A 27,306-nucleotide genomic window follows, 5' to 3' on the forward strand; every position below is an offset into this window, starting at 1 on the left:
CAGTTTCGTGTTTGTAAACTGGTAATATTCATGCTTCCATCATTTATTGTGAAGACTTAGATAATTTTTACAATTAGCAGAACACCTATGTTAATACATTATTTAAGAATTAGTCTAACTAGGGGCTGGAGTGATAGCGCATTGGTAGGGTGTTCGCCTTGTACAAGGCCGACCCGGGTTCGATTCCTCTGCCCCTCTTGGAGAGCCCGACAAGCTACTGAGAGTATTTTGCCCGCACAGCAGAGCCTGGCAAGCTACCTGTGGCGTATTCGACATGCTAAAAAACAGTAACATACAAGTCTCTTAATGGAGACATTACTGTTGCCTGCTCGAGCAAATCGATGAGCAACAGGATGATAGTGACAGTGACAGTCTAACTAGAATAGTAATATGGCATGAATGAATCTCAGTTTATGGTGAAAGTTTTTAAATTTATATTCTGTAATTCCCCCTGATTTTCAAAAGGCTTAATACTCTTTGTAAGTGTTTCCTGCGCTACCCTCGGGGTGCTTGGGGCACCATGTGGTGTATGAGTTGAGCCTAGGCTTCTGCAGAGCATGCACTCCTGCCCAGGGGATTATACTCACAGCTCTATGATTTAAAAAAAAATCCAATAATTATCTCCTACTTAAGATGATATGTATTAGTTTATTGTAACCCCATTTCATAGATATTTTAATAATATCAAGTTACTATATCCCAAACCATGTAGAAATGAGTGGGTCTAAACTTCTGAAAAATATAGTTATCTAAACTATCAGCTAATTTTTATCTCTACTTTTAAAAATAGATTTTTTGCCTTAATGAATAAACCATTTATTGACTAAATTTCTTCATCTCTTTATTATTTTTAAGAATGTTAGGGTCTTAATTAACTAAAAAAAAATCTCATCCATGTCGAGAACATTTGTACTGTATTTCTCTCTGTAAACAATGCCTTACATTTAGTGGAGTAGATTGAGGGAAGTGACTTAAGGACCATATATCCTATTAGAATTTTATTTTCTTTCCTCTAGATTTTGGATTGAAACTGTTCCCATAAATATTTTTAAAGAGAATGTATAACTTTAAAAAATCCGCAGTAGTTTTTAAGAGTTTTATTTCCAGAAATTCCTGTGAAGTTTTTAATAAAACCATTTAAGACATATTTTGGAAAAATATCAATATGATATTGCCCCATACTTCAAAATTTCTTTTAATAGAGTGGCTCTTTGGAGCAATGATGACATGTCTTGGAATCAAATTGCATTTGGGGTCATATCCAGGTTTTGTCAGTATGTCAGAAGAAATATCAAAATCCCTAAAATGGAAGATTTTAGGCTGAGAACCTTCGGAACAGTGTCAACTGCTTGCATGTGTTGTAAATAGCTACCCACAGAGAGTTTCAGTCTTTAAGGAGCCCTCTGAGCATGCTCTATTTTTTTTTTGATTCAATTTTTTTACAGTGGTTGGGTGTTCGCCTTTCACGAGGCCCACCCGAGTTCTATTCCTCCGCCCCTCTCGGAGAGCCGGGCAAGCTACCGAGAGTATCGAGCCCGTGCAGCAGAGTCTGGCAAGCTACCGGTGCGTATTAGATATGCCAAAAACAGTAACAATAAGTCTCTCAATGAGAGACATTACTGGTGCCCGCTCGAACAAATCGATGAGCAATGGGATGACAGTTCAGTCCATGATAATTTTTTAAAAATTTATTTATTTATTTATTTATTTATTGAATCACCATGTGGAAAGTTACAAAGCTTTCAGGCTTAAGTCTCAGTTATACAATGCTAGAACACCCAGCCTCTGAGCATGCTCTTAAGGCTGTGATCATTTCAAGTGTTTAGCCGAAGATGGGGAGATCTGTAAGTTCATTGCAGGCGATTAGTTGTATTAATTTTTGAGGGCTATTAAACAATCCAGTATACATTTATGTATATTAAAAGAAATGTCTCACTGTTCTGCAAACTAGAATTGTTTGTTTTTTGTTGTTGTTATTGTTTTGTGTGTGTGTGTGTTTGTGTATGTTTGGGGCTGCATCTGTAGTGTTCAGATTTTACACCTGGCTTTGCATTCAGGGATCACTTCTGGCAGGATTTAGGATGGGGTGGGGTACTGAGGATTGAATCTGGGTCAGCACTGTGCAAGGCAAATGCCCCACTGGCTGTACTATCTATTATTGCTCTGGCTCTGGCGCTAACTCTTCAGAAAGACTCTTTCTTTGTGTCTTCCGAGTATTTTTGGTTTGTTTCCAACCTTTTGTGTTTTGGATTAATTTCATTTGTGTTTCCATCAGTACATGATATGTATGCTTTCATGTTGTCTTCCTCTTCTAAGGGAGCCAAGTCATGGTGGATCAAGTGCTTTCCATTCCAGTGCGATCTGCTCACCTAATTACATTTCTGACTACTCTGCTTCCAAATAAGGTCACATTCCAAGCTGCTGGGAGTTGGGGATTCAATGTATTTTTCTAAGGAGATAGTTATTTTTGATTTTACAATTTCTTTTTTCAGCAAGAGACTTCAATTCTTCCAGCCATTTGTTTATCTTCTGAAGTCGTTATTAGTGTGCTGGTACTGTGGGCGGAGTTTTTTTTTTATAAATTAAGCAAAACCTGAATCAGTTACATAGGAGAGTTTTATGCTATTTATCAGATCTTGCCTTTCCCTGGTAATATCTAGTTCTGTGTTTCATTTTGATGAGCCGAAAAACCTCATTACCGTGACAATCTTACAACTTACATCATTTCATTGGTGACTAAAACTAAGAACAGTTTCTTATGATTCAGTGCTGTGAAAATTTAGTATGTAAGCATAATCTTCATTTACTTTTAACTCACCATTTCTGAGGCTTTAGTTTTGAGGAAGTTACAGGAATGAGTTTATAATATATAAAAACATACCTAGTTTTGTTTTTCTTTTTGTTGGGAAGGACACACCTGCTTTGCTTAGGTCTTACTCGACTCAGGAATCATACCTGGTGGGGCTTGGGGGACATTAATTGGGACATTAAGTGGTGCCGGGGTTTGAAAGTGGGTCAGCTGTTTGTAAGAGAAGCGCCCTACCCACTGGACTATCTCTCCAGCCTCTGTTTTTATTTTTCAAATGCTACCTAACGTTTAGTTTGTAACAGTAAGCCAGAATGCTCTGTAGAGTGGCAGTATGAACATTTTTCACAGATGAGCACATAACTCAGAGCCTAGTCTTACATAATTTTTTCAGGTTTTTTTTAGGAACTGATTTGCAGCTTGAATTTTCTAATCAGTTTTGTGCTTTACCTTCACTGCATCCAGTCATGCTGTCTCCCTTACCTCTGATATATGCAGCTTTTGCTTTTTTGCCTTGTTTTTGGTTTTAACTTCTTGAATAGGTTTCCTATATGTATACACTTTTTTACATTATTTAGGTTGCAAAATCACCTGTTGAAAAGATAAATAAGATTGCTTTTTTCTTACCCATGAGGATCTGCTGCTGTGGGTATCTAGTAGGCATTCAACAAATTCTTAGTGAACAGAAAACTCTTGATAAGTCAAATGCTTTTTTGATTGCATGTACATTTTTATATAAATTAAAGTTGATAAAACCTTTTAGTGGAGATACCATAACCATGTAATTTTTAAGTTGCAGAAATTGTCTTTTTTTCAGTAATTTTTTTAAAACAGTAGTAGATTAGAGATTTTTTCATACTAATATACATATATTTATAAGCCAACTAATGGCAGTTGACTTTACTATGTGTAATTGAATATTTATGTTTAATGAAAATATAATACTTCAATTTATATTTGCAATTTCTTTGTTTTCTATTGAGCAATCAGAGTTTTTGAGTTATTAGTATTCTCTTTGGTGCTCTGTACAGATGAAAATGTTTAGTGATTCAAACATCCCCTCTCCAAGGTTTTTAGGTTTAAAATGTTTTACACTTATGGTCAATGTAAATATTAGAAATATTGCATGATAGAGTTAAAATATGTTAAAGTCAAAAAGCTAAGAATATCTGTATGATTTTGGAGTTATAAAGAACTTGTTTTGAGTTAAGCATGTGAAAGCCTTAAGATTCTTTGTGTGTTCTGTTGTGATCTGTCCAGGTCAGATCAGGGCCAACAGTCTGATTTCTCATGTGAAGACTTAGGTGTAGTTTCTTCTTCTATCTTCAATATTTTTGAGTGCATTTCTGTAGCATTAATTTTCCTCCTCAAATTTTAACATGAGAGAGATATATATTAGAAGCACCAGATGTAATATGACTTTTGAAATAGATAACAGAGTAGCTACTTAACTGAAAAGATTGCATAAATATACTATTGTAGATTAATTTTACTAGTTTTGTTGTTGTTTGTGTTTTCTCACGTTGACAGGGTTGCTTTAGACACTCTTGCTGCATTGCTAAAATCAAGTAAGTTTTTAAATACTAAAAATAATAGATACTATTTTTCCAAGTGTTCTATCTACTATGTAAAAAAACCTAGAAATAAAGATTTGCACTGCAGTTATAAATCTTGTTATATTTTAATATCAGCATTGATTTTATTTTTAGTATAGTTGATCTATATCCCAACTGATGTCAGTTATGTCCTTTCAGCTTTATTTACTGTACTTATATAATTTGAGAAAATAACTTCCTTTTTCTAATTTATTTATATAAATATAAATCATGTTAATAGAGGAAAAATAATAAATACTGTATTATTTTATATGTGATTTTTTATAACAGAATGGTAAGCATTCAGTATGGGAAATAACTAGCTGTACTATTAGGCACCTGTCTACAGATATGATTTTGACATAAACCTTCTTATCAAAATTTTTTGTCCATGGTAATTCAGTTTATGATATTAAATGAATGTAAGTTTATACTAAATTCTTTTAGAAACTAAAGCAAAACTTTTTTTTTTATCAAAACTGACATATGGAAGCATTACAGTAAATATATCTTCTTATATATGAATCTGCATTGTAGACTTTCTTTGTATTGTACTCACAGCAGATATGTTTTAAATCAGTTGTTAGCATTCCTACCATTGATTATACTAACATTTATTTAACCACACTAACATTTATTTTTCAGAATGGCTTTCAGTTATTTTAAACTGTGTATAAAGATTGAGACCTGTTTGCCTTGCATCTGAATTACCAGTGTTGTTCATTTGAATATAGGATTACTTGATGGGAAGTTAGATGATACTAAAGGAATTATCTATTGAAATTTTAAAACAATGCCAAATCGTGTTTTTTAAATATACCACAATGTATATCGATTTATTTCCTGTTTTTGAAATGAAATGTATGGTTCTCACTTAGCCATGGATTAACTTTAAAGGATATTTATATCCTTGCTTTTATGTCCTTTCTGGTTCAAATTGTGTAAAGGAAAATTAAAAAAAAATCTATAAAGGCATTGTTCTTTAATATAGCTTAAAATACCTATTATAATTTTATAATTTTCAGAATTCTTGACAGTAATTAATTCTAAATGAGTAATTAGCCAAAAACACTCATAAATTTCAAGAACTTTATAGAAGCTAATTAACAGAACAGGATGGAAATGTAGCATGTTCAGTTTAAAATAGTTGGGGTTTACTCCTTCACTTCTCCTTCACAGGAGATTGGTGAGAAAAACAACTCTTATCATGTAAAAAAGCAACTGACAGAATAACTGTTTTTTATTTGAATTTGATTTTTCATTTAAATTTTGGGCCATACCCAGCAGTGTGCAGGGTTTACTTTTGGCTCTGTGCTTAGGGATCACTCCTGGATCTCATAGGATGCTGCAGATTGAACTTGGGGCAGCTGTGTGCTTCCTCACTGGTTTCTGTTTTTAAAGTATTTTTATATGGCACATGGCACTAAATAATCCTATTTGATAATGCAAAATAATATTTAACAGCACACTGCACACTTTTAAGTACATTATATACGTTTTGTGTATTCACTTGATGGGTGCATTCATACACAGTGCAGAAAGGCAGGCACCTCTATTACTGTGCTAGAATGTAAATTTAACAGAGAAACTTCACATCAGTGCCTTGAATATATGAGGGTGAAACCTAAACAAACAGAACCTATCCTACTGATGGGTATTCAAGATTGCAGAGAGCTTTGTTCATTTTCTGGAGATGCTCAGGGATTACTTTTGGCTCTGCACTCAGAGACCATGCCTGGTGTTGCAGAACCAAGAGGAAGCCATATAGGGTGCCAAGGATCGAACTCGGGTCAGCAAAGTGCAAGGCAAACACCTTACCTATAGTACTCTCTCTCCAGTGCTTTTTCCCTTTTCTTAATCATTCAGAACCTTGTTGCAGTTATGGATAAGCTTTTTTAAAAGTTATTTTAATGTTTCTCATTGAAAATATTTGGGCTGCTGGGGAGTTCTAGTTGAAATATACAGGTTGTGGTAAGAGTTATGCTGATCCTAATGGCTTTTATAAACATACACAGGTAGAAAGCAAAGGAGTTATATAAATTCCAGTTGGAATAAGCAGCATGTTTATTAAAAACGTGAGACTTTAGTCAAAACTGTTGATTACATTTTATAAGCAGCCCATTTCCTTAGCCAACTAAAGGGTAAGAACCTTCCACCTTCATAAGGTCAAATATTAATTTCTAAGAAAGCATATACATTTGCAGATCTCAATTTGTTTGTTATGTTTTATGTTTGTATTAGTATATTTGGAATTTATAGTAATTTTTATATATAACAAAAGTAGTGAAGCCTGGATATTTGTTAATCTTAGTATTTCTGCCATGAGCCATGAGCCAGGGGGTATTTGTTGGATAAATTTGAAATTAAAAAGAGATTAGACTTTTTTTATTGGGGTGGGAGGGTTGTCCACAACCGGTGCTGCTCTAGGCTCACTCCTGGCTCTGCACTTAGGGCTCACTCCTGGTGGTGCTCAGGGGGACACAGGGGATGCCATTGGCTGCGTGCAAGAGAGGCACCCTAGCTGCTGTACTAGTGCTCCAGCCCCAGAGCAGTTTTGATTATATTATGAAACTCTAATGCTGAAAAAGCACCATCTTCTAATCATATTATGCTCCTTTATTTACCTGAAGTTTTTTGTTTCTGGGCTACCTAGAGGTGCTCAGGGCTTACTCCTGGCTGTCTGCTCAGCATCACTCCTGCTGGGTTCAGGACACCACATGGGGTATAGGGATGGAACTTGGGTTGGCTATGTGCAAGGCAAGAGACCTAGCGATTGTACTATCTCTCTGTCTCCTTAATTTTTTTTTTTAACTTCACATTGTTGTGGCATGGATATATATATATGGGGCTTTTTAAGCACTTAATTTCAATAAAAACTTAAAGTCAGTATATTCGTAAGTCTTAAAACATGAAACTTTGATAAAAATTTAACATTTAAAAAGTTGTAGCTGTAGTCATTAAGGTGATTTTGGTTTTTATAAAGCACAAAACATTACGCAGGTAGGTTTTTATGAAAATGCAGTTTGCTATCTGAAACTTGCTTTGTTAGATACCATATATGACTACATAAGCATCACAAATTACAATTTTTTAAAAAAGAGTGGAGTGCTACTGCTATGTGAAACTTTTAAAAAATTGTGCCATTATTACAGGGGAAAAAAAGAAGCAATGATTATGTGGTATTATATATTACATTGATGTAAAATGTGGTTCCTCTGTTTCTGTTTTTTTTTACTGAGATAAAATGAAAATCACTTACTATAGTCTTGTTACATTTCTAATTTGGTATATTTTACTATTTTCTCTGTCATTTAAAAAATATGCTTTCTCAATTTTCTTTTGTTAAAGAAACAAATGCCAGGAGAGCTGTAGACAAAGGATATGTCCAAGTTCTTTTAACTATTTATGTAGATTGGCACCGCCATGATAGTCGGCATAGAAACATGCTCATTCGAAAGGGAATTTTGCAGAGTTTAAAAAGTATCACAAACATCAAGTTGGGAAGAAAAGCATTCATTGATGCCAATGGGATGAAAATTCTCTATAATACTTCACAAGTGAGTTTTAAATTTTTTCTTCTTGTGATTATAAATGATCTATAATTTGGTTATTAAGACATACTTCAGAAAAGCCCAATAAAGTATAATAGATATATATTTTTAAATGAGCCAGTCAGGGGCTAGAGTGATAGTACCTGAATTGGAGGAAGCTGTCAGATATTGATGGATGCTTTTTATCTGAGAAAGGGCTACATGATGTTGTTCATGTTATTTAACCTTCCTGAACCTTAATTTCTCATCTGTTTTGATAGGACAGATATGAATCTATGCATTAGAAATTTGTAGGTCAATATTTTGGTATAAAAGTGCCATAAATAGCCAGTAATAATAATAATATTACATGTTAAAGTTTTGAATTCTCTAGTCCTGTTTTGATATCAGTACAGTTAACTACTGATAGGTTTAATGGCCAGCTTTCTGGGAAACCGCTAACTGTTGCTTGATAACTGATTCTGAGAAAGACTTGGCAAGATGCACTTTCTTTTTATATCTTAGACCTTTCTTTCTTTCTTTTTATTTATTTTTTTTTTTTGCTTTTTGGGTCACACCTGGCTATGCACAGGGGTTATTCCTGGCTCTGCACTCAGGAATCACTCCTGGCGGTGCTCAGGGGACCATATGGGATGCTGGGAATCGAACCTGGGACTTTCTGTATTTAATTCTTTCATTTTTCTACTTTTAAAGTTTAAAAGATCTGTGTTCTTGATTTGCTAACTGCCTCCTAAACAGTCATACACAACACTTCTTTTACCTGAGATGATACATATTTCTCTCTAGAATATTTAAGGAAAAATATCACTAGAACTGCTACATGAAGTACTTACAAGACATACTTCTGAATAGTGGAGCTATCTTATAATTATGTGGAGTGTGTTGAGTATTCTGATAAAACTCTAGAAAATTAACTCTAGAAAGTTGTTCATCTATTTCTGAAGGAATGCACTAAATTGGTGCAGTTTTTCACCAAAGGCACACTGTTACTATATTTTTCTCCCTTTCTTACAAAAACAGGAATGCTTGGCAGTCAGGACCCTCGACCCTCTTGTGAACACCTCCAGTCTGATAATGAGGAAGTGTTTTCCTAAGAACCGCCTGCCACTCCCCACTATTAAGAGCTCTTTCCACTTCCAGCTGCCAGTCATCCCTGTCACTGGCCCGGTGGCCCAGCTCTACAGCTTACCCCCTGAAGGTAGGCTCACAGCTTAGCGCCGCTTCCAGTGCTTCTAGAAACTGTGCAACTGCCAATGTTTTCAAAAACCTGTTCCATCTCCCTACACATATGAAGGCTGTGCTGAGCACAATAAATATTCAGCTTTTATTTATTTACTATTTTTATAGGGCCAAGCGATAGCACAGCGGGTAGGGTGTTTGCCTTATACGCAGTCAACCCGGGTTCAATTCCTCCATCCCTCTCAGAGAACCCGGCAAGCTACCGACAGTATCCTGCCCATGGCAGAGCCTGGCAAGGCACCCGTGGCTTATTCAGTATGCCAAAAAGAGTAACAACAAGTCTCACAATGGAGATGTTACTGGTGTCCGCTTGAGCAAATTGATGAACAATGGGATGACAGTGCAACATTGCTACAGTGCTTTGTAGGGCCACACCTGGTGATTCCCAGGGTTGATGCCTGACCCTGCCCTCAGGGATCACTTCTGGTGGTGCTCAAGGGACCATGTGTGATGAGGGGATCGAACCTGGTTCGCTGAGGACAAGGCAAATGCCCTACCTGCTGAGCCTGTTGTTCTGGTCCCAACATTTAGCATTTTAGTAAATATTGTAATATGTAAATTTGAGGTCTCTTAATTTAGAGAAATAACTTCGGGTTTATTAATTTATGTAAGTTTAAATTGTGAAAAATCTATGCACCATATAGAGACATAGGTACTTTAAATAATTTTTTTTTAGTAACTATTAAGCTGTTGTGTCTGCATGTTGTGTCCTCTGTGTCTGCTCCCCTGTTGATGTGGATTGTTTCCATGCGTGCAGTGGTGTATATGTCTCCTTAAGTGTGGGACCTGAAAACAGACTCCACAGAAGAACAGGTCACAGAGTCACAGACATTGGCCTCAGAGATGCCTTTGGCAAGATCACACGGAACAGAGGAGACCACAGCACTGTGCAGCTGCAGGCAGGGGCCAGCACTAACTGCAGGCTCGCCCCGGCTGGGTAGCCCTTGCAGTGACCCAGCACTTCCCAGTGTCCCTGATTGAAAGACAAACAAAAGCCTTGAGAACATTAACAGGATAACATCAAACCAAAAGGCTTCTGAATAGTGAAAGGAATCTTTTTCTTTAGTGGGAGAAGATATTTGCAAACATTACATCTGACAAGGGATTAATATACAAAAATATAAGCGGATTAATATGCAAAACATATGAGTTGTATAAAATATATACAACTTCACAACAAAATAACATGGTTAAGAAAATGGTAAAGGGTCTAAATAAACATTTCACCAAAACGTGACAGTAGACTCATGAATATATCTTCACCGTCACTTAAAAGAAGGAAAATCAAAATACAACGCAGTTTGAAATGTTTGCCTTGAGTCTCTATCATTTATATTATAATTACTTGTTTATTTTCTTTCCTTTAATCTAATGAGTTAAAGGAAGTTAGTATGTGTTTTAGAAGTGTATCTTTCAAAAAATTCCCAGCACCTAACACAGTAAATGGTAAAAGGCATTTATTGAAATAAATGAGAGTGATATAAAGAGATTGAAATTTATCATAAATAGTAAGCAAACTTCACTGATTAAAACAATTTTTTTTTAAAGAAAACTGAACCATTGTTATAAAACCCATTAAATTTTATATATTTTCTAAAATTTAAAGCACTTTGAGTTTCTAACATCTAGTATAATCTTAGAGATGCTTTGTTTCCTAGAAGGTGTTGAAAGAGTGTGTTTACGTGTAAATGTGTGTATGTGTTCATGGATGTGCATGTTCCGAAATGCTTACCAATGACCTACTTATGGCACATTTTGTATCACAGTTGATGACGTAGTAGATGAAAGTGATGACAATGATGATATTGATTTGGAAACTGAAAATGAAACTGAAAATGAAGATGACCTAGATAAAAATTTTAAGGTAAGTATTTTTTTTTCTTTTTGACCTATATATGTGTAGTACTCAGAGTTTACCCTGAATGTGCTCAGGGATCATTCCTTGTGGGACTTGGGGACAATTATGTGGTGCTGGGGATTTGAAGCCAGGCCAGTGTGTGCAACTCACATGCCTTCCCTGCTGTGTTATCTCTCTGACCCATAGTATAAAATTCTTATTGTTATCTTTATAAAATATATACACAGTTGTAAAACATAGATCCAGCAAGCATGCGATATTAATGGTAGGTTAATTTACTTTGTCCATATATATATATATGTATATATATATATGGACATATATATATTATCATGAATACTTAATGACAGGGAAAATAATGTGCTTTGAGTGCATTAATCTGAAAGGGATCTTAAATAGCTTATTTTCATCATTTCTAATCAGAAATATTTTATATAAGTTTTCTGACTTAGTCTTAAGTGTGAAGGAAAGTGCTGGAGATTGTGACAACTTACTCCTCTCCAGACAGACTTCTGGGGATATAAAAATGGTAGGAAAATAATCTGTAGCTGAATCTTTGTTAAGATGAGTCTGGGTTTGGACATGAATAGAAGTATTGAACTGAGAAAAAATTAATATATTGTCTGTTTTTGTAAAATTAGACTTAGAAGTAGGTAGTTTTCAGAATTTCATGAAACATCTGAAAACCTTGCTTTATTACATGATGGCATTTTGTAGAAAAATACATTTGTGTCTTTCCCTCGCAGAGCTTGCTGGTTAAACTGGTGCTTTGGTGAGGAAGGGCTTCATCTGACTCTTCACTGACTCTGTCTTTCTTCTGTGATATTCTTACCACTCTGTTAGAATCAGGTGTACTGTGTTGACACTTTCCTTCCTTTTTGCATTTGGATCCCCCTCGTCCTCACGTGGCTGGAGACCCCCTTGGCGGCCTGACTGTTTGGCGTCTGGCTTCCCGGGCAGCGCTTGTGTGGGATCCAGCATGTGCTCTGACCCTTTATGTCCTGGAGGTAGAATGGGAGATGCAGAAGGTGCAGGAGGAGGTTATCACAGAGGGATATTCAGTTTCATTTTCCTCGAATGTGATCACCACAGCAGGTGCTGGGAAAATGATAAAGTTAGCCAGTGTGGCCCTGTGATGTTTTATGTACTGACCGCGAGAAGACAGAAGGAGCAAGAGCAGTACAGCCTCTGGTGGCCAGGGCAGAACCATGAGTGAAGACAAACGCCGCCAGAATTCAAGTTAGGAGAGTATAAATTCCATATATTTACCTTAGATAACAGGAACTGTGTTAAAGCAGCTCTTTGGGGGCTTTGCCAAATACTTGAGGGGAGTAAAATTTCTCAGATTAATGCTAAGTTTTCAAGTTAGAATACTGATTTGGATAGAGAACGTTCCTCTGTGCTATATATTCATGTCTGTTAAAAACCAAGTACACTAAATAGAATAATCTTAAGGCTCTGGGTTGTCATTACAAAGTTCTGTTGTACATATTATTTTATGACTCCACTCACATGTAATTTATAAAGAAACAAAATTAGATGAATACACAGTGTACAATGAAACAAAATCTTAGACTCTTGATCATAGCATTGAAGTTACCAAGGTGGACGTTTTGCTGGAAAGAAAGAGCCCGTGTACAGTCCATATACATATACACATATACACAGAGCTAGTAACCAGAAAGTGGAGCACAGTTTCCTTGTCCCCTGCCAGAGGTGGGCACAGGATTCAGAATAAAGCAGTTTACTGAGACTGTCCCATTTCACTTCTAGGCTCTCCTGCTCCCCCGTCGGCCTGCTCTGTTGGCTGTGATGCTTCGCCCAGGGCATTTTCCCTCCTCTATCCGAGTGCAGCCTGCCTGGGGCTGCTGCTGCCCTGGACGGGTGGAAGTGCTCTGTTCTGGCAGGAGGACCACCTGGTTTTTGCACTCCAGAGTGATTCCATTCTCTCTCCTTGAGATTTTTCAGTTCATTGTTTTAGCACACTTGCAGAGCCTCTCATCTCCAGACAGGACTTGTCAGTATCGACAAGCTTCCTGCGCTCTTTCTTTCTCTCCATGTTTCAGTAATACTTGAGGAGTAAGCCTTAGCTCTTCATCTTGGTTTCTGTGCAAACCTATCTTTTTTCTACTGAGCTTCACTATGGCAGTTTTACTGGAAATTATTTTTTCAGTCGTCTTATATGGCTCTTTTTCACATATCTTGAATGTTGTGCTTAAAAGTTTATAGAAATGAATAATTATCATTGTACCATTTTTTAGTTTGAAACAATGTCTATTGATACCATAGAGAAATATCTTTTTTCTGGTTATATAAGCAAAAGCTAAATGTTCAAATATGAAATATGAGAAATACACAGTGTATCTTCTTTTGAAAAGGTGAGTGGGCCGCACCCAGCTGTGCTTAGGGCTTACTCCTGGTTCTCTGCTCAGGGATCGTTCCTGGCAGTACGTGGGGAACACTTTGGTGCTGGGGATTGAACCTGGGTCAGCTGCGTGCAAGGCAAGCAGCTTGCCCACTTGCTATCTCTCTGATTCCTACCTTTTTAAAAAACAAACTACTTAACAATATGAAATATGAGTCAGATAAATGTAGAAATATATACCTATAAATCTGACTTATAGTCTGATGTATAGTCCAATGTATATAAAGCATTTTAACAATTGAAGCCTAATAGAATAGTTTTAAGACTGAAAAACAAATAATTTGGTAGTAAGATAAACAAACTGAATGTGAGAACTGGGGATGATCGTGGAAGGGGCGCTGGTTCCCACAGGTGGCCTAGTGCTCCTGGCGTCACAGGCCTGAATAGCACTGCATCTAGAAAGGCCGAGCACTGTCAAGAGTGCTTGCGAGCCCCAGGACACGACTGAGAAGACCCTGTAGGAACATCAACTTAAAAGTGATTTTCCTCTCTAACCATCAGTGAGGATAGTTAAGTGAGACCAGCACATAAAAAAAAAAACCAAGTTTTTTAATTAAAGCATTGTGATTTACAAAGCGAATCGTTGAGTTTCAGACCTTCAGAGTTAGTGCTCCAGGAGGAATCCTGTCCCTAGTGTTAACTTCCCCAACCTGTGTCCCCAGGTTCCCTCTTACTTCTCACCCCATCTAGCCCCAAACCTGCCACCTTGACAGGAACATTTTTAAGTTTGGTGTTTCCAGTGTTTGTCGACTCTGTGACTTGGATGTGTGGCTATCCCGCTCCTTATACCACCATGGACTCCGATCCCCTTGACCCAGTTGCTTCTTCTTGATCACCTCTCGGGGTTTTCTTTGTCCTCCCTACTCTGGGCTAAGGATGATCCGGGCATCCCCCTTTAGAACATTGCGTCCCTCCTCCAGTCATTCTTAGACCAGGTGAGACCTGTGCATCCTTCTGGTGGCTGTGTTTAGTGTGACATCTTCCAGTTTCATCCAGGTTCCAGTGGATTGTATGGTTCCTTCATTCCCTACAGCTGTGTGGTGTTCTGTTGTGTATATATACTACATCTTCATGACCACTGCCTATTTTGGGACATCTAGATTAATGCCAAATCTTAGCTGTTGTACTGAATGCCACAATGAATAAGTTTGTGCACATGTCCTTTTGAAGGATTATTTTTCTGTCCTGGGGGTAGATACCCAAACGTGGAATTTCTAGGTCACATTTTTTAGTTGCTGGCTCAATTTTGAGTTTACTCAGAACCCTCTATGCTGTTTTCCAAACAACATTTTCTCCCAGCAGGATGAGAGACCACATCCTCACCAACACAGATTGGTACCAGCATTTTTTTTTTTTAATTCAATGACTATGTGGAAAGTTACAAAGCTTTCAGGCTTAAGTCTCAGTTACATAATGCTCGAACACGCATCCCTTCACCAGTGCACATATTCTACCACCAAGAACCACAGTAACCCCTCCGCAGCCCCCCAGCCCCCCACACCCCACCTGTGTAGCTGATAAATTTCACTTTACTTTCTCTTTACTTTGATTACATACAAACAAAAAACTCATTATTATTGTTTGGAGTTCCCCCCCCAGAGTCGGACCTGCTGGAAAGGAAGCATTTGATAATTTGTTTTCCATTGCTGAGAATGAAGAGATATGAGGTCATGTGGCCGCAAGGTTCTGGCACCAGCATTTTTGACATGTGTCACCATCACTGGTATAAGATGGTATCTCATTGTCATCTTGATTTGGATTTACCCAATAATAAGTGATAATGAGTATTTTTTCATGTGTCTGATGACCATCTGTTGGTCTTCCTCTGAAAAGTCCCTGTTCATTTCCTCTCCCCAGTTTTTGATGGGGATTTTTTGTTTTTTTGGTTTATTTTCATGAGTATGTTGAAAATGAAACTGTTAATTTTCCCACTGATACACATCATGATAACTTACAAGAAATACAAAATTTCAGGAGTTCAGCTTCATATCTTTCTGTGTGTGGAGAAGCCTCACTGTAACCCACCATTAGACTCACTGAGACTAAGAGTACCCGAACACAAACCAGTTCCCATACTAGTGTACCTGAGCTTTTATCTTTTTACTTTTTGTCTCTTGGGCCATACTTGACTATGCACAAGGCTTTCTCCTGGCTCTTAGGAATCACTCCTGACTGACCTTGGGGTGCGGGGGGGGGGTAGGGGGACTGTGAGGCATATAGTTTGCCAGGGGTTGAATCTGGGTTGACCGTGTGCAGGCGCCCTCCCTCGTGCACTGTCTCTCTGGCCCTAAGAGCTAGTGAACCTTAGCCTTTAGAACTCTCAGCTCACCACAGTGATGAGAGTTAAACCATCTCACCTTTTTCTGTTAAATCATATTCTTTAAATTTATCTGGTCTTCTCGAAAGGAGCATAGAAATAATTTCTCACTGGTATTTTACTGCTTGCTTTTGTTTTCTCTGAAAACAGAGTGAATCTTTTTTTTTTTTTAATAAAAATTTTATTTCATTAAATCACCATGTGGAAGATTACACTGCTTTCAGGCTTAGGTCTCAGTTATACATTGCTGAAACAACCGTCCCTTCACCAGCACCCATATACCACCACCAAAAAAAAAAAACAAACCACACAATACACCTCCCATCCCGTCCCCCCATCCCCCGCCTTGTAACTGATAACAGAGTGAATCTTGAAACTGAGCTTTTCCAACAAAATTCAGTTGGCTGTGGACTATGAGCATGATAATCAGTGGTATCTGGTTAACCCACATTATCCCACCCACGGCCAGGTGTCACGCGGAGAGTTTCCTCTGGGATCATCCTCACTTGCACCGTGTGGTGTGTGGATCAACAGTGTTCTTAGGAGTCAGTTTTACATCTTGTCCATTAGCAGCATCTCTCTGAGGCTTTGTAATTTCGAGTAACCAGTTAACCTCTTTGAACCTGAGTTTTCTCTTCGCTTACATGGAGATGTCTCATAGGGTTTCTTTTTAAATTTTGTTTTGTTTTAGGGCTATGCCAGTGGTTCTTGGGGGTTATTCCCAGATCTGTCCTCAGGACAGTAGTGAGGGGACTGTGTGGTGCGGGGAAGGGCCTGTGCCTCATGCAGGAAAGCTGTGCTGTTTATTTCACCCCTCATAGCATAACATTGCCATGCAATTTAAATTAAGTGATTTATGTGGAAGGCTTAGCAGAATGCTTCTTATAGCTGTTGTTCAATAAATGTTTGGCATTTGGGTTATTGCTGCCTTCTTTTTTCTATTTGTTTTTGGGCCATATCTGGTGGTGCTCAGGGGTTACTCTTCAGTCAGTAATTACTCCTGGGTTGGGGGACCATATGCGGTACCAGGAATTGAACCTGGGTCAGCTCTGTGAAAGGCAAGTGCTCTACCACTTGTCTATTCTTCCAGTCCGTTTGTTTTTCTTAATTTTTTTCTGATTTTCAATCTGAAGCAAAGAATGTGAGAGAGATGGAGGAAACAGACTTTAGACTTTAGCCTTTTTTTTTTTTCTTTTTGGGTCAGGGGTGATGCTCAGGGGTTACCTGTGGCTCATGCACTCAGGAATCACTCCTGGTGGTGCTCGGGATGCTGGGAATCGAACCTGGGTTGGCTGCGTGCAAGGCAAATGCCCTACCTGCTGTGCTATTTATTGCTCCAGCCCACATACTTTAGTCTTAATCTGAGTACTGCGTTTTGTATCTGGAGGAGCCCAAATTTTGTTCTATGCTAGGATAATTAACAATAAAACCAAAACATAGAAAAACAATTAGAGTAACAGTAATGAATACCCCAGAATACAAATAAACTAAGATAAAATTGAAAGTATCCTTATTTAGAGATTATTTTCTAGTCATAAAGAAAATTTTGAAAACTTCATAAACAAAATATATTCTATAATTTTAACTTTTTACTAATAACATGTCATTTTTATTATTTCAGAACGATGACATTGAAACAGATATTAATAAACTGAAACCTCAGCAAGAACCAGGACGAACGATAGAAGAACTTAAAATGTATGAACACCTTTTCCCTGAGCTTGTTGATGATTTTCAGGTATAATCTGGAAAATTCACTGTCTTAAGTAATTTTTAGAAAAAGTTCTTCCCCAGGGTTGCGCTTCTCCTGTCTTACTCCTGGCCTGGGTTGTCCTCCGAGCGGAGGCCCTGAGGGTTGCTGTGGTACTCGCTGGGGAGTGCTGCAGTGTGCATGCTTAGTGCTCTGCAGAGGCCGCATGCTCAGTCGGGGTCACACACTCCCCTTGGTAGCACTACACTGTAGCACTGTCCTCCCTTGTCCCTTGTTCATTGATTTGCTTGAGTGGGCACCAGTAACATCTCCATTGTGAGACTTGTTGTTACTGTTTTTGGAATATCAAATATGCCACGGGGAGCTTGCCAGACTCTGCCTTGTGGGCGGGATACTCTTGGTAACCTGCTGGGCTCTCCGAAAGGGAAGGCGGAATAGACGGGCATGCAAGGCAAACGCCCTATCCCCTGTGCTATAGCTCCAGTCCACTCCCCTGGGTAATGTCCACAAACACATGACAACCTGTGTGGCCTGGAATGCAGTTCCCTGCCTTAGATTCTAGGTGGTCAGTCCTTTTATTGTTCAAATACTTGTCTCTGTGTTTTTGAAGTGTGCTTAAATGACATATAGGCATCTATATTTAACTGATCATCTCTAGAGAATTAAAAAAAATTGTAAGTGTTAATTGGGAACCAGAGAGATAGTACAGTAGGTGAGACTCTTGCCCTGATCTTTCCTTGCTATTTCCCAGTGTCGATCTTCAAAGCTTTTATTTATGTGGTATATTTTTTTGCAGCCTGACCACCACCCACTCTTTGTTTCTCAGTGTTATGGGCACTGTTCTAATTCAGTGCTCAAATGGACACAGATGAGTGCATCTGAAGGAAAAATGCAGTCAGAAATTCTTACAAGACTTTTTGGGGAGACCTTACTATGCTTTGGAAGCTATGATTATTATGTACTTAATAATAATAATAATAATAATAATAATAATAGCCACATTGCTTTCATAATGACAGAAGATTGAAAGTATCAGAATTTTGGTAGGAGCAAGCCTGCAGCTCTGACCCCAGCCACTCAGGCTGGCCAGAGTGGCTGGTGCAGGCACAAGTGTCATTTGTGTGGGAGGCCCTTTAGATGTGGGTGGGGGTGCTGGGCAGTTCCCTGCAGAATCTAGCCCCCTACCAAGACGAGGGGGTGGGGGAATGAAGGCTGGGGAAGGGGCTGAAAGACAGCAGGTGCAGGAGAGAACTAGAAAGGCAAATACAGACCCCATTTCCTGCTCCCCTAAGCCCCTAAGGGACAGCTGTTTCCCTACTACCCAGTTTTACTCCTTCCCACTGTGCCCCTCACCTCTAAGTGATCATTTGCACATGAGGAGAGGTTCTGTGGGCTCCAGCCCCTGGGAAGTGTGTTCTCTTTGTGCTTTTACTCAGAGCAGTGATTTTTCTCCCATCAGCCTTTTTTGGTGAAAGGCCTCGCCCCCTCCCCTGCCTTTTTTTTTTTATGGGGCTGTTTTTTGCTCTGCTTTGGTTGCTGTTGAGCTCTGAGAACACTTTGTAGGTCCTGGGTACTAGTCCTTTGTCTAGTGATGGTATGCAAATACTTTCTCCTAACTGGTAGGGTGTCTTATTTTAGGTCTCATGTCTTTGGCAATTGACATTTTCTAGTTCCATGTGTCCCTTTCTTTTGTTTTCTTTGCCAAAAAATCATTGACCATTCCTTTGACTCAGTTATTTAATGGACCTGCCTGCACTTCTGGTGTAGCTGATGGAGGCTGACTTGATAAAGTCTGTAACCCATCTCGAATTGCCCTTGGGGGACCCGATTTAGGTAGAGGTCTAAAATCTTTCTGTTTTGTCTTGTTTTGCATGTGGTTAACCGTCCCCTGCCCCCTGCCCCCTGCATCTTTTACTGAAGACACTATCCTGGCTTCACTTCCTGTACTCAGCCTGTCATCAATTAAGCTGTCCACACTTTTTTGAGGGTTTATCCCTAGGCTTGCAATTCTGTTGCATTGATGTGAGATTAAAAAAAAAAGTACCATGTACCCTTTTTTACCTTTTCCTACATTTAATTTTTAGTCGTGCTTTACACAACTGTTACTGGCATGGTTTCCTCCATTAAAATCCCAGCATCACACCTTCCCAGTATCTACTACCTCCAGCATCATCCCAGGCCCTTATATCATGTAGTTTTATTTGCTGTTGCTCTGTCACAAAGATCAATCTCAGAATAAAATACCTCCCATCTTTAATAGCTTTGGCTATATGAGAGGTTTCACACAAATTTTTAAAGTTTTTATTCTGTATTCCTAATATCATGGAAATTTAGATGGGGGCCATATTCCCTCTGTAAATTACTGTGAATAAGATGGTCATTTTAACAGTGTTAATCTTTTCCAATCTTGAATAAGTAATATGTTTCTATTTCATTGAATCTCTGATTTTTTTAAAGAAGTCAATTTTAATTTTTACTAAGTAGACCTTTTATCTACTTCCTTTGTTAGATTGATATGTAGACACTTGAGTTTTTTGACATGATTGTAAAGAGAGTAAGTTTTCAAATTTCTTTCCCTTTTGAATAATTGTTTGCATGTAAGAATGTAACACATTTCTATACATGGATTTTGTAGCCTGATACTAAACTATATTATTTCCAGGAGATTTTTGTTGGAGTCTTTTGACTTTTCTATGTATAATATGTCACCTGCTAATACTGACAGTTTAACTTCTTTTATGTTTTTTATTTTTCTGGTTTGGGACCACACTTAGGGATTATTTATGGCTCTGTGCTCTGAACCTCACTGCTGGTGGGGCTCGGGGGATTGTGTGTGAGCGGGGCCGCTAACTCTTGTCAGCCACATGGGAAGCAAGCAGTCTACCCGCTGGACTATCTCTCGGCCCCAGTGGTTAGTTGAACTTCACCAACTTTGTGTCCCTTTATTTCCCTTTCTGGTTGAATTTCAGTGGCTAGAATTCTCAGCACTATGTTTAGTAATAGTGGTATCACTGTATCACTGTCATCCCGTTGTTCATTGATTTGGGCACCGGTAACATCTCCATTCGTTCCTGTAGTGTGCTAGTGTAGCCTAATGGTGTATTGGGGACTCTTTCAGGATCAGGGGGATGAGGACCATTGTTATTACTGTTTTTGGCATATAGAGTACGCCACAGGTAGCTTGCCAGGCTCTGCCGTGTGGGCGGGATACTCTTGGTAGCTTGCTGGGCTCTCCAAGAGGGACATAGGCTTTTGGGGCATCCTCTAATTGTCTTTACAGGTGTTCCCAGTCTACTGAATGTAAGCTTTTGGTCACTGGCATGTTGTAACGATCTGCACACTGACAAACACGCACTTGCCTGCGTCTCTGGGCAGCACCTGGGACATCTGCGGCCTCAGGTTCATGTCCTTGAGGTTGGTGGAGTGCGCCCGGAGATTGTTGAGCAGCTGGCAGAGCAGGACCCTATTGTGGGGGGGTCTGTGCCAGGTCAAACACCTGCACCAAGTCTCAGGTCACCTGGTGGTTGGCTGACAGCACCCACAGTGGATGAGCCACTGTGCACACTGCAGCCACGGCTCTGTCTGACAGTGCTGCAACTTGGCTGGGGCAGGTGGCGATGTTGCGGCCACCACCGTGGTTTCTCTGTGCCCTGTTGACGTCATTCTGTCCGAATCTTGCAAAACAGCCGGTGATGTCCATCAGGATTCATGTGTAGAGTTCCAAGCAGGGATCACACGTAGAGTTCCATGCCTGGTGTGCTGAGCCACTCATTGTCTAAGGCGAGATGGTGAGCCAGGCTCTGGAGAGCGCGAGGGGTTTGGGCGGTGTCAGCACCATCTTGCCTCCAATCAAATGTGGTGTGATAATAGTGGTAGAGGTGGATATTGTCATCTGTGCCTTTTCATCTGAGGCAAGGCTTCCACGTTATGGGATGCATGCCGTGGAACAGCGAGGGAGTGAATGCTCAGCCATGCGCTTGCTCCTCAGGTGCTCTCTCGCCTGCTGAGCCATCTCCCAGGCCCCTTGTTTTCTTTTCTTTACTTTTGGGGGTTCCCTGGGAGCTCAGGGACCCCACTGATAACTCCAGGCTAAGTGGGGTGTCAGTCCAACGCCAGAGCCCCGGATGTGATGCTGCTCAGGACACGCAGCATGGGGGTCTCCCGGACACGGCGGAGGTGCTGGGTCTCCAGGGCTGCGCCAGCTGTGTACAGGGACCGTGTGGTGCTGCGAATAGAACCGGGCGTGTGCTTCATACACACATTACATGTTGCAGCTCAGCAGGCACTGCTGAAATTTGTTGAATTAATGAATCACAGTTCAGTTTTTCCTGTAGAACTTTGGATCATTTTCATTTATTTGACATTTATGATTTTAAAAATTTTCTGTAGGCATTTTTATAACAGTAAAGGTAAAATAAATATAATGAATTATTTGTAATGAAATATTTTGTCTTCTATTATCAAACTTGATGCATACCTTTGTCCATTAAAATTTTTGTTGACTGTTAAATTTCTAAAGTGACATATATACCTTATTTCTTGTTAATTGACTCTAATAAAATAATTAAATGTATGATTTTCTCCCCTCAGGACTACGACTTAGTCTCCAAAGAGCCGAAGCCTTTTGTGTTTGCGGGGAAGGTGCGCAGTCCCATTGTTGTCCCCACCGCAGGCCCCGAGCCAGGAAACTCGGGCGGTGTGAGGAGAGGAGCTGTGAGCCAGGCAACGGGGTCTTCCAAAGGACATGACAGCGACAAGAGCACTAGCCTTATGGATCTGGCGAAGGAAGATCTGAAAGAGAGTGACAGAACATTTCCGGAGCTGCTGGTCAGTCAGGGTAGAACTAGCTCCTCAGCTCATGGTTTCAGCAGTGACATTGTGAAGGCCCTGGACCGCATCACACTGCAGAGCGTTCCTGCTCAGGTGGCCCCTGGTTGTCCTGCAGGTGTGAAGAAGGACCACGGTCTCCCGCTGACCATCCTCCCCTGTCCTCTGGCCAGCCCGCCTCGGGCCCCCTGTGGCAGTGTGTGTGAGGGCAGGGCGGCGCCCTTGGGGAAGCTGTGCTGCGCGGGAGTGGAGGCTGAAGACGATGAAGACAGCGGGTCTGCCTCGTCAGTGGAGCAGTCATCTGCGGACCTGTCGGACGCACCGACCCTCCACGACCCCGATCTCTATATTGAGGTTGTGAAGAATACCAAATCTGTTCCAGAATATTCTGAGGTGGCTTACCCTGATTATTTTGGCCACGTTCCACCCCCATTCAAAGAACCTATTTTAGAAAGGCCTTATGGCGTCCAAAGGTGAGTCACAGGTGGGTCAGTGTCAGCTGTGAGTGCACTTTAAAATATATGTTTTGGGTAATTAAGAAAAAATTTATCTGAATTAAAGTTTGGTTTATTTGAATATTTTTTCACTCTGTACTGAAACTTTGCATTACTTTGGATTACTTTGACATGGGGTTTGTGAATGTGTTATCTAAGCTTATCACTTAGTGCAGGATAGTGTAAACCTGATCATTGGACAATTTTTGTTTCATTTTATTATTTATTTATTATTTTTAAAAGATTTTATTGAATCACTGTGAGAAATCACAGGCTTTCATGTTTGGGTTACAGTTACACAGTGATCAAACACCCATCCCTCTACCAGTGCACATTCCCCACCACCAATATCCCCAGTCTACCTCCACTTTCCCGCCCTCCCCCTGCCTCCATGGCAGACAATATTGCCAAAACTCTCTCTACTTTTGGGCATTATGGTTTGCAATACAGATACTGAGAGGTCATCATGTTTGCTCCTTTATCTACTTTTGGGACACATCTCCCATCCCAACCGATTCCTCCAGCCATCATTTTCTTGGTGATCCCTTGTTTATTCTAGCTCCCTTCTCCCCTCCGCTCATGAGGCAGACTTCTAGTAACGGAGCAATCTTCCTGGCCCTTGTATCTACTATCCTTGGGTGTCAGTCTCATATTACATTATGTTATACTCCACAAATGAGTGCAGTCCTTCTATGTCTGTTCCTCTCTTTCTGACTCATTTCACTTAGCATGATACTCTCCATGTCTATCCATTTGTAAGCAAATTTCATGACTTCATCTCTCCTGACAGCTGTGTAGTATTTCACTGTGTAGATGTACCAAAGTTTCTTTAACCAGTCGTCTGTTCTCGGGCACTCAGGAGCAAAAACTCAGCCAGTTTTTGGCTACTGTGAATAGTGCTGCAATGAACATGTAGGTACAGATGTCATTTCTACTGTGCTTTTTTGCATCCTCGGAATATATTCCCAGAAGTGGTGTTGCGGGGTCATATGGAGGCTCAATTTCTAGTTTTTGAAGGACTGTCCATATTGTTTTCCAGAAAGTCTGGACCAGTCGACATTCCCACCAACAGTGAAAGAGCGTCCCTTTTTCTCCACATCCACGCCAGCACTGATTGCTTTTGTTCTTTTGAATGTGTGCCAGTCTCTGTGGTGTGTGATGATAACTTGTTGTTGTTTTGATTTGCATCCATTGAACAATTTTAAAATGTAGATTGAATCTTGGAATGCAAAAAGACTTAGTTATTACCTTCGTGATATTTGCAGATTTAGCAATATATTGGTTGAATTTGATTTACATATGTGATTTTAAAATGGAATATAAATAGAGTAATATGGCCAGCGTTATTTTGTTTTTAATTATAAAATGAAAATATTGTTTAGTATTTTGAAGAGCAGTGCCTAAGTTTTGAAGTATTAACTATTACTAAGTAATGAATAGGTGGCACGTAGTATTTTTTTTTTTTTTTGAGCAGCTGTGGTGTTCTCAGTGATTCTGGTTAAGGTTTTGTGAAGATTGGTCACTAGTACCTAAGAATGTTTGTGTGCTTTGTTATGAGTATAGCATGAATGGTAAAGGCCCCATTTGTTTTCCATAGGCAATAAGCACTTTAAAGGCAATCACAGTATTTTTTTTTTTAAATATCTAGTGTAATCCTCCATTTTACTTTGGCTGTTTCCTCTCTGCTGATGTGTTCCATTTGATGCCGTGACCACCGTTGTGGAGTGGCTGTGCAGGCAGCCTGTGCTCTGGTTCCATGGATGGCCTCAGATATGGCCCTGTCCAGAAGCAGCTGGCCTCTTGCCTTCCTCAGGTGACTTTTGGCACAGTTGAAGCAGAATGCTCAGAGGAAATACTCTGCAAGGTTGAGGCAACGCTTTTTGAAGTGCAGCATCTTCACTGAGTTGGAAGTGTCTGTGTGCTTCTAGATTCTGCAGAGAAGGAATGGAAGGGTCTTGGGCCAGTAGGTAGCAACCGCTGCTGCCCATGTCCTCCCATTGGAGTGGCCCATGCACTTGATGCTCCCTGACCCTGTGCTTCGAGTGCCCGAGAACAGATGACTGGTTAAAGAAACTTTGGTACATCTACACAATGGAATACTATGCAGCTGTTAGGAGAGATGAAGTCATGAAATTTGCTTATAATTGGATAGACATGGAGAGTATCATGCTAAGTGAAATGAGTCAGAAAGAGAGGGACAGACATAGAAGGACTGTGGTGGGTTTGTACAGTCCCACAGTGGGTGTGGTCTTACAGAAGGGCATAGGCAGTGGACAGGGAGACTGTGGGGCTTACTCACTTGAGCAGTGCCCACGCCTGCAGTGATAAACAGGCTCCATCCTGACCCAGGCACTCACCCAGAGCCACCAAGGGGAGGAGCACTGCAGGGGTAGGACAGAAATGAAGTGCAGGTACCTGCTAGTTGCCCTCGGCCCTTTTTTTTTTTTTCCAGTTCTTAATGTGAGTAGAACTATCAGCCTCCAGGAAGGACAGTGACACGATTGCTCGAGCTTGGCTCTCTCAGGAGAGAGCATTTGGGTCAGTGACGGACCTTGCACGGGATTTCTAGACTGGTGGACAGATGTGGGAGTCCCAGCCGGAAGGAAATGCCAGGAGAGGGACACTCTTTGTTCTGCTCGTACTATGTCCTGAACAGTCAGGGTGATCCCTGCAGGCTCCGTGCAGAGTCAGGGCATGGCTGCCCCACCTGTTCCCTGAGAGTGGCCGCCAGCAGCCCTTAGCAGCCTTCCCCTTGGTCTCGTCCAGTCATTGCTGAGGCCGTGCCCTCTGACGGTGCCTGCAGCCCTTCCATACCCCGGGCAAGCATGCCTCTCCACACTGCAGTTAGAGCAATGGTCAGTGCCCGGCTTCCAGCCCTGCAGGCAGTGGAAGCTTCTCTGGACGTCACTGGCTGACCGCACAGCAATTATTGCTCAAACAGAGCCCTCTCAAGTTCTTTTTTTTTGTTTGTTTTGTTTTGTTTTGCTTTTTTTTGGGTCACACCTGGCGATGCACAGGGCTTTACATTCAGGAATTACTCCGGGCGGTGCTCAGGGGACCATATGGGATGCTGGGAATTGAACCCAGGTCTGCTGCCTGCAAGGCAAACGCCCTACCCGCTGTGCTATTGCTCCAGCCCCATTGAGTTCTCTTCTTATCAGCTCTCTGCCACCAGGCTCCAGTGCCTGGTGGAACTGCCTGTCACACCAAAGCCTGGGGGTGTCCAGCAATGTTTTCACCTGTGCTCAGTCCCAAGCGAAGTCAAGGAGGAACTAGGCCTGGGCGCCTGTTGGGTTGTTGTTTTCAAATAAAAACTTTTAAAAACAGTTGAAAATATTATCATTTTCTAAATAGCTCTTTCTCCTTATTGTTTGTTTTGAGGCCACAGCGTCAGTGTTCAGGGTCCCTCCTGTCCCTGTGCTCAGGGATCATCCTAGGCGGTTCAGGGCCATATAGGTTACAGGAGGTGTACTTCTGGTCAGCTGCTGTGGCTCCCTAGGAGGTTTGCAGACTCTCCCCTACACCCCCCCCCCCCCAAACGCACACTGATTTTTATGACCTTGATAATGATGTGACTTTGGGGCTGGAGGTTACTAGAATGTAACTCAACAGCCTGGGGCTCCTCCTGGCTGTTGCTGACCAGCCATCCCAATAGTACCTCCCTAGGCTTAACTTAGGGTGGTGGTTCTTTAGCCCTGGGTGTTGGGGAGCACAGCACCAAGGCCACTGTTGGGTTCAGGGGCTTCCAGGGCCACCCTAGCTATTCTGGGGAGCCTTTGAGGTTAGCCCAGGCAGTGCTCAAGGGACCACGCCATGCTGGGGAGAGGACTGAGCTGGTGCGAAGCTTGTGCCTTAGCCACCTGCCGTCTCTCTGCCCCTACAAGTAGTGCATGCAGGTTTGCTGGAGGAGGAAGATGCATACACTGTGGTGTAATGGAAAACTTGTGTCTGCTCCTGTCTTTTGCTGCATTATTATGTTTGTTGTGTGTTAGAGACTGTCAGTGGTTTGATTTATGTAGCCTATGTTTGTAAGAAACACTTTTTTATAATATCATAATTTTCATTTTTTTCTTACTCAGTAACTAAAATTTCCATAACATTAGTTACTGATATTTGGCAAGAATATCAACTACATTTAAATGAAATATTGTGATCCTGTCCCATGAAGCTATGCTACTTCACTATTTGGTTCTAGATTTGTGATAAAATATCACTGTCACTGTATCACTGTCATCCCATTGTTCATCGATTTACTCGAGTGGGCACCAGTACCATCTCCCCCCCCAAGATCTTAGCAGACTCTTCTTACTCGTCTTTTCTAATGATTAGAGGCTCTTTCAGGGTCAAGGGAGTAAGACCCATCATTACTGTTTGGGACTATAATATATCTGATAAAACATCAGATGTGCAAATAAAAGGTATTTCTACAGTATTCACAAATGCTTCTTTTTTTGAAATGCATTGATTATATTGGTTCTAATTT

General features: G+C 40.5%; 1 protein-coding gene across 2 annotated transcripts in view; it reads left to right on the forward strand.

Moving 5' to 3' along the window:
• Nucleotides 1–27,306, forward strand: part of AGTPBP1 (ATP/GTP binding carboxypeptidase 1) — a 199,089-nt gene that overhangs the window by 105,421 nt on the left and 66,362 nt on the right. For both annotated transcript variants that reach the window (XM_055146419.1, XM_055146425.1), the window contains 6 exons: nt 4,337–4,374; nt 7,750–7,958; nt 8,973–9,150; nt 10,958–11,055; nt 17,413–17,529; nt 22,093–22,802. In XM_055146419.1, the coding sequence (XP_055002394.1) occupies nt 4,337–4,374; nt 7,750–7,958; nt 8,973–9,150; nt 10,958–11,055; nt 17,413–17,529; nt 22,093–22,802 (1,350 nt within the window). The remainder of the gene's footprint in view (nt 1–4,336; nt 4,375–7,749; nt 7,959–8,972; nt 9,151–10,957; nt 11,056–17,412; nt 17,530–22,092; nt 22,803–27,306) is intronic.

This window comes from Sorex araneus, chromosome 1, assembly GCF_027595985.1.
Source record: "Sorex araneus isolate mSorAra2 chromosome 1, mSorAra2.pri, whole genome shotgun sequence".
In the NCBI taxonomy this organism is placed as follows: Eukaryota; Metazoa; Chordata; class Mammalia; order Eulipotyphla; family Soricidae; genus Sorex; species Sorex araneus.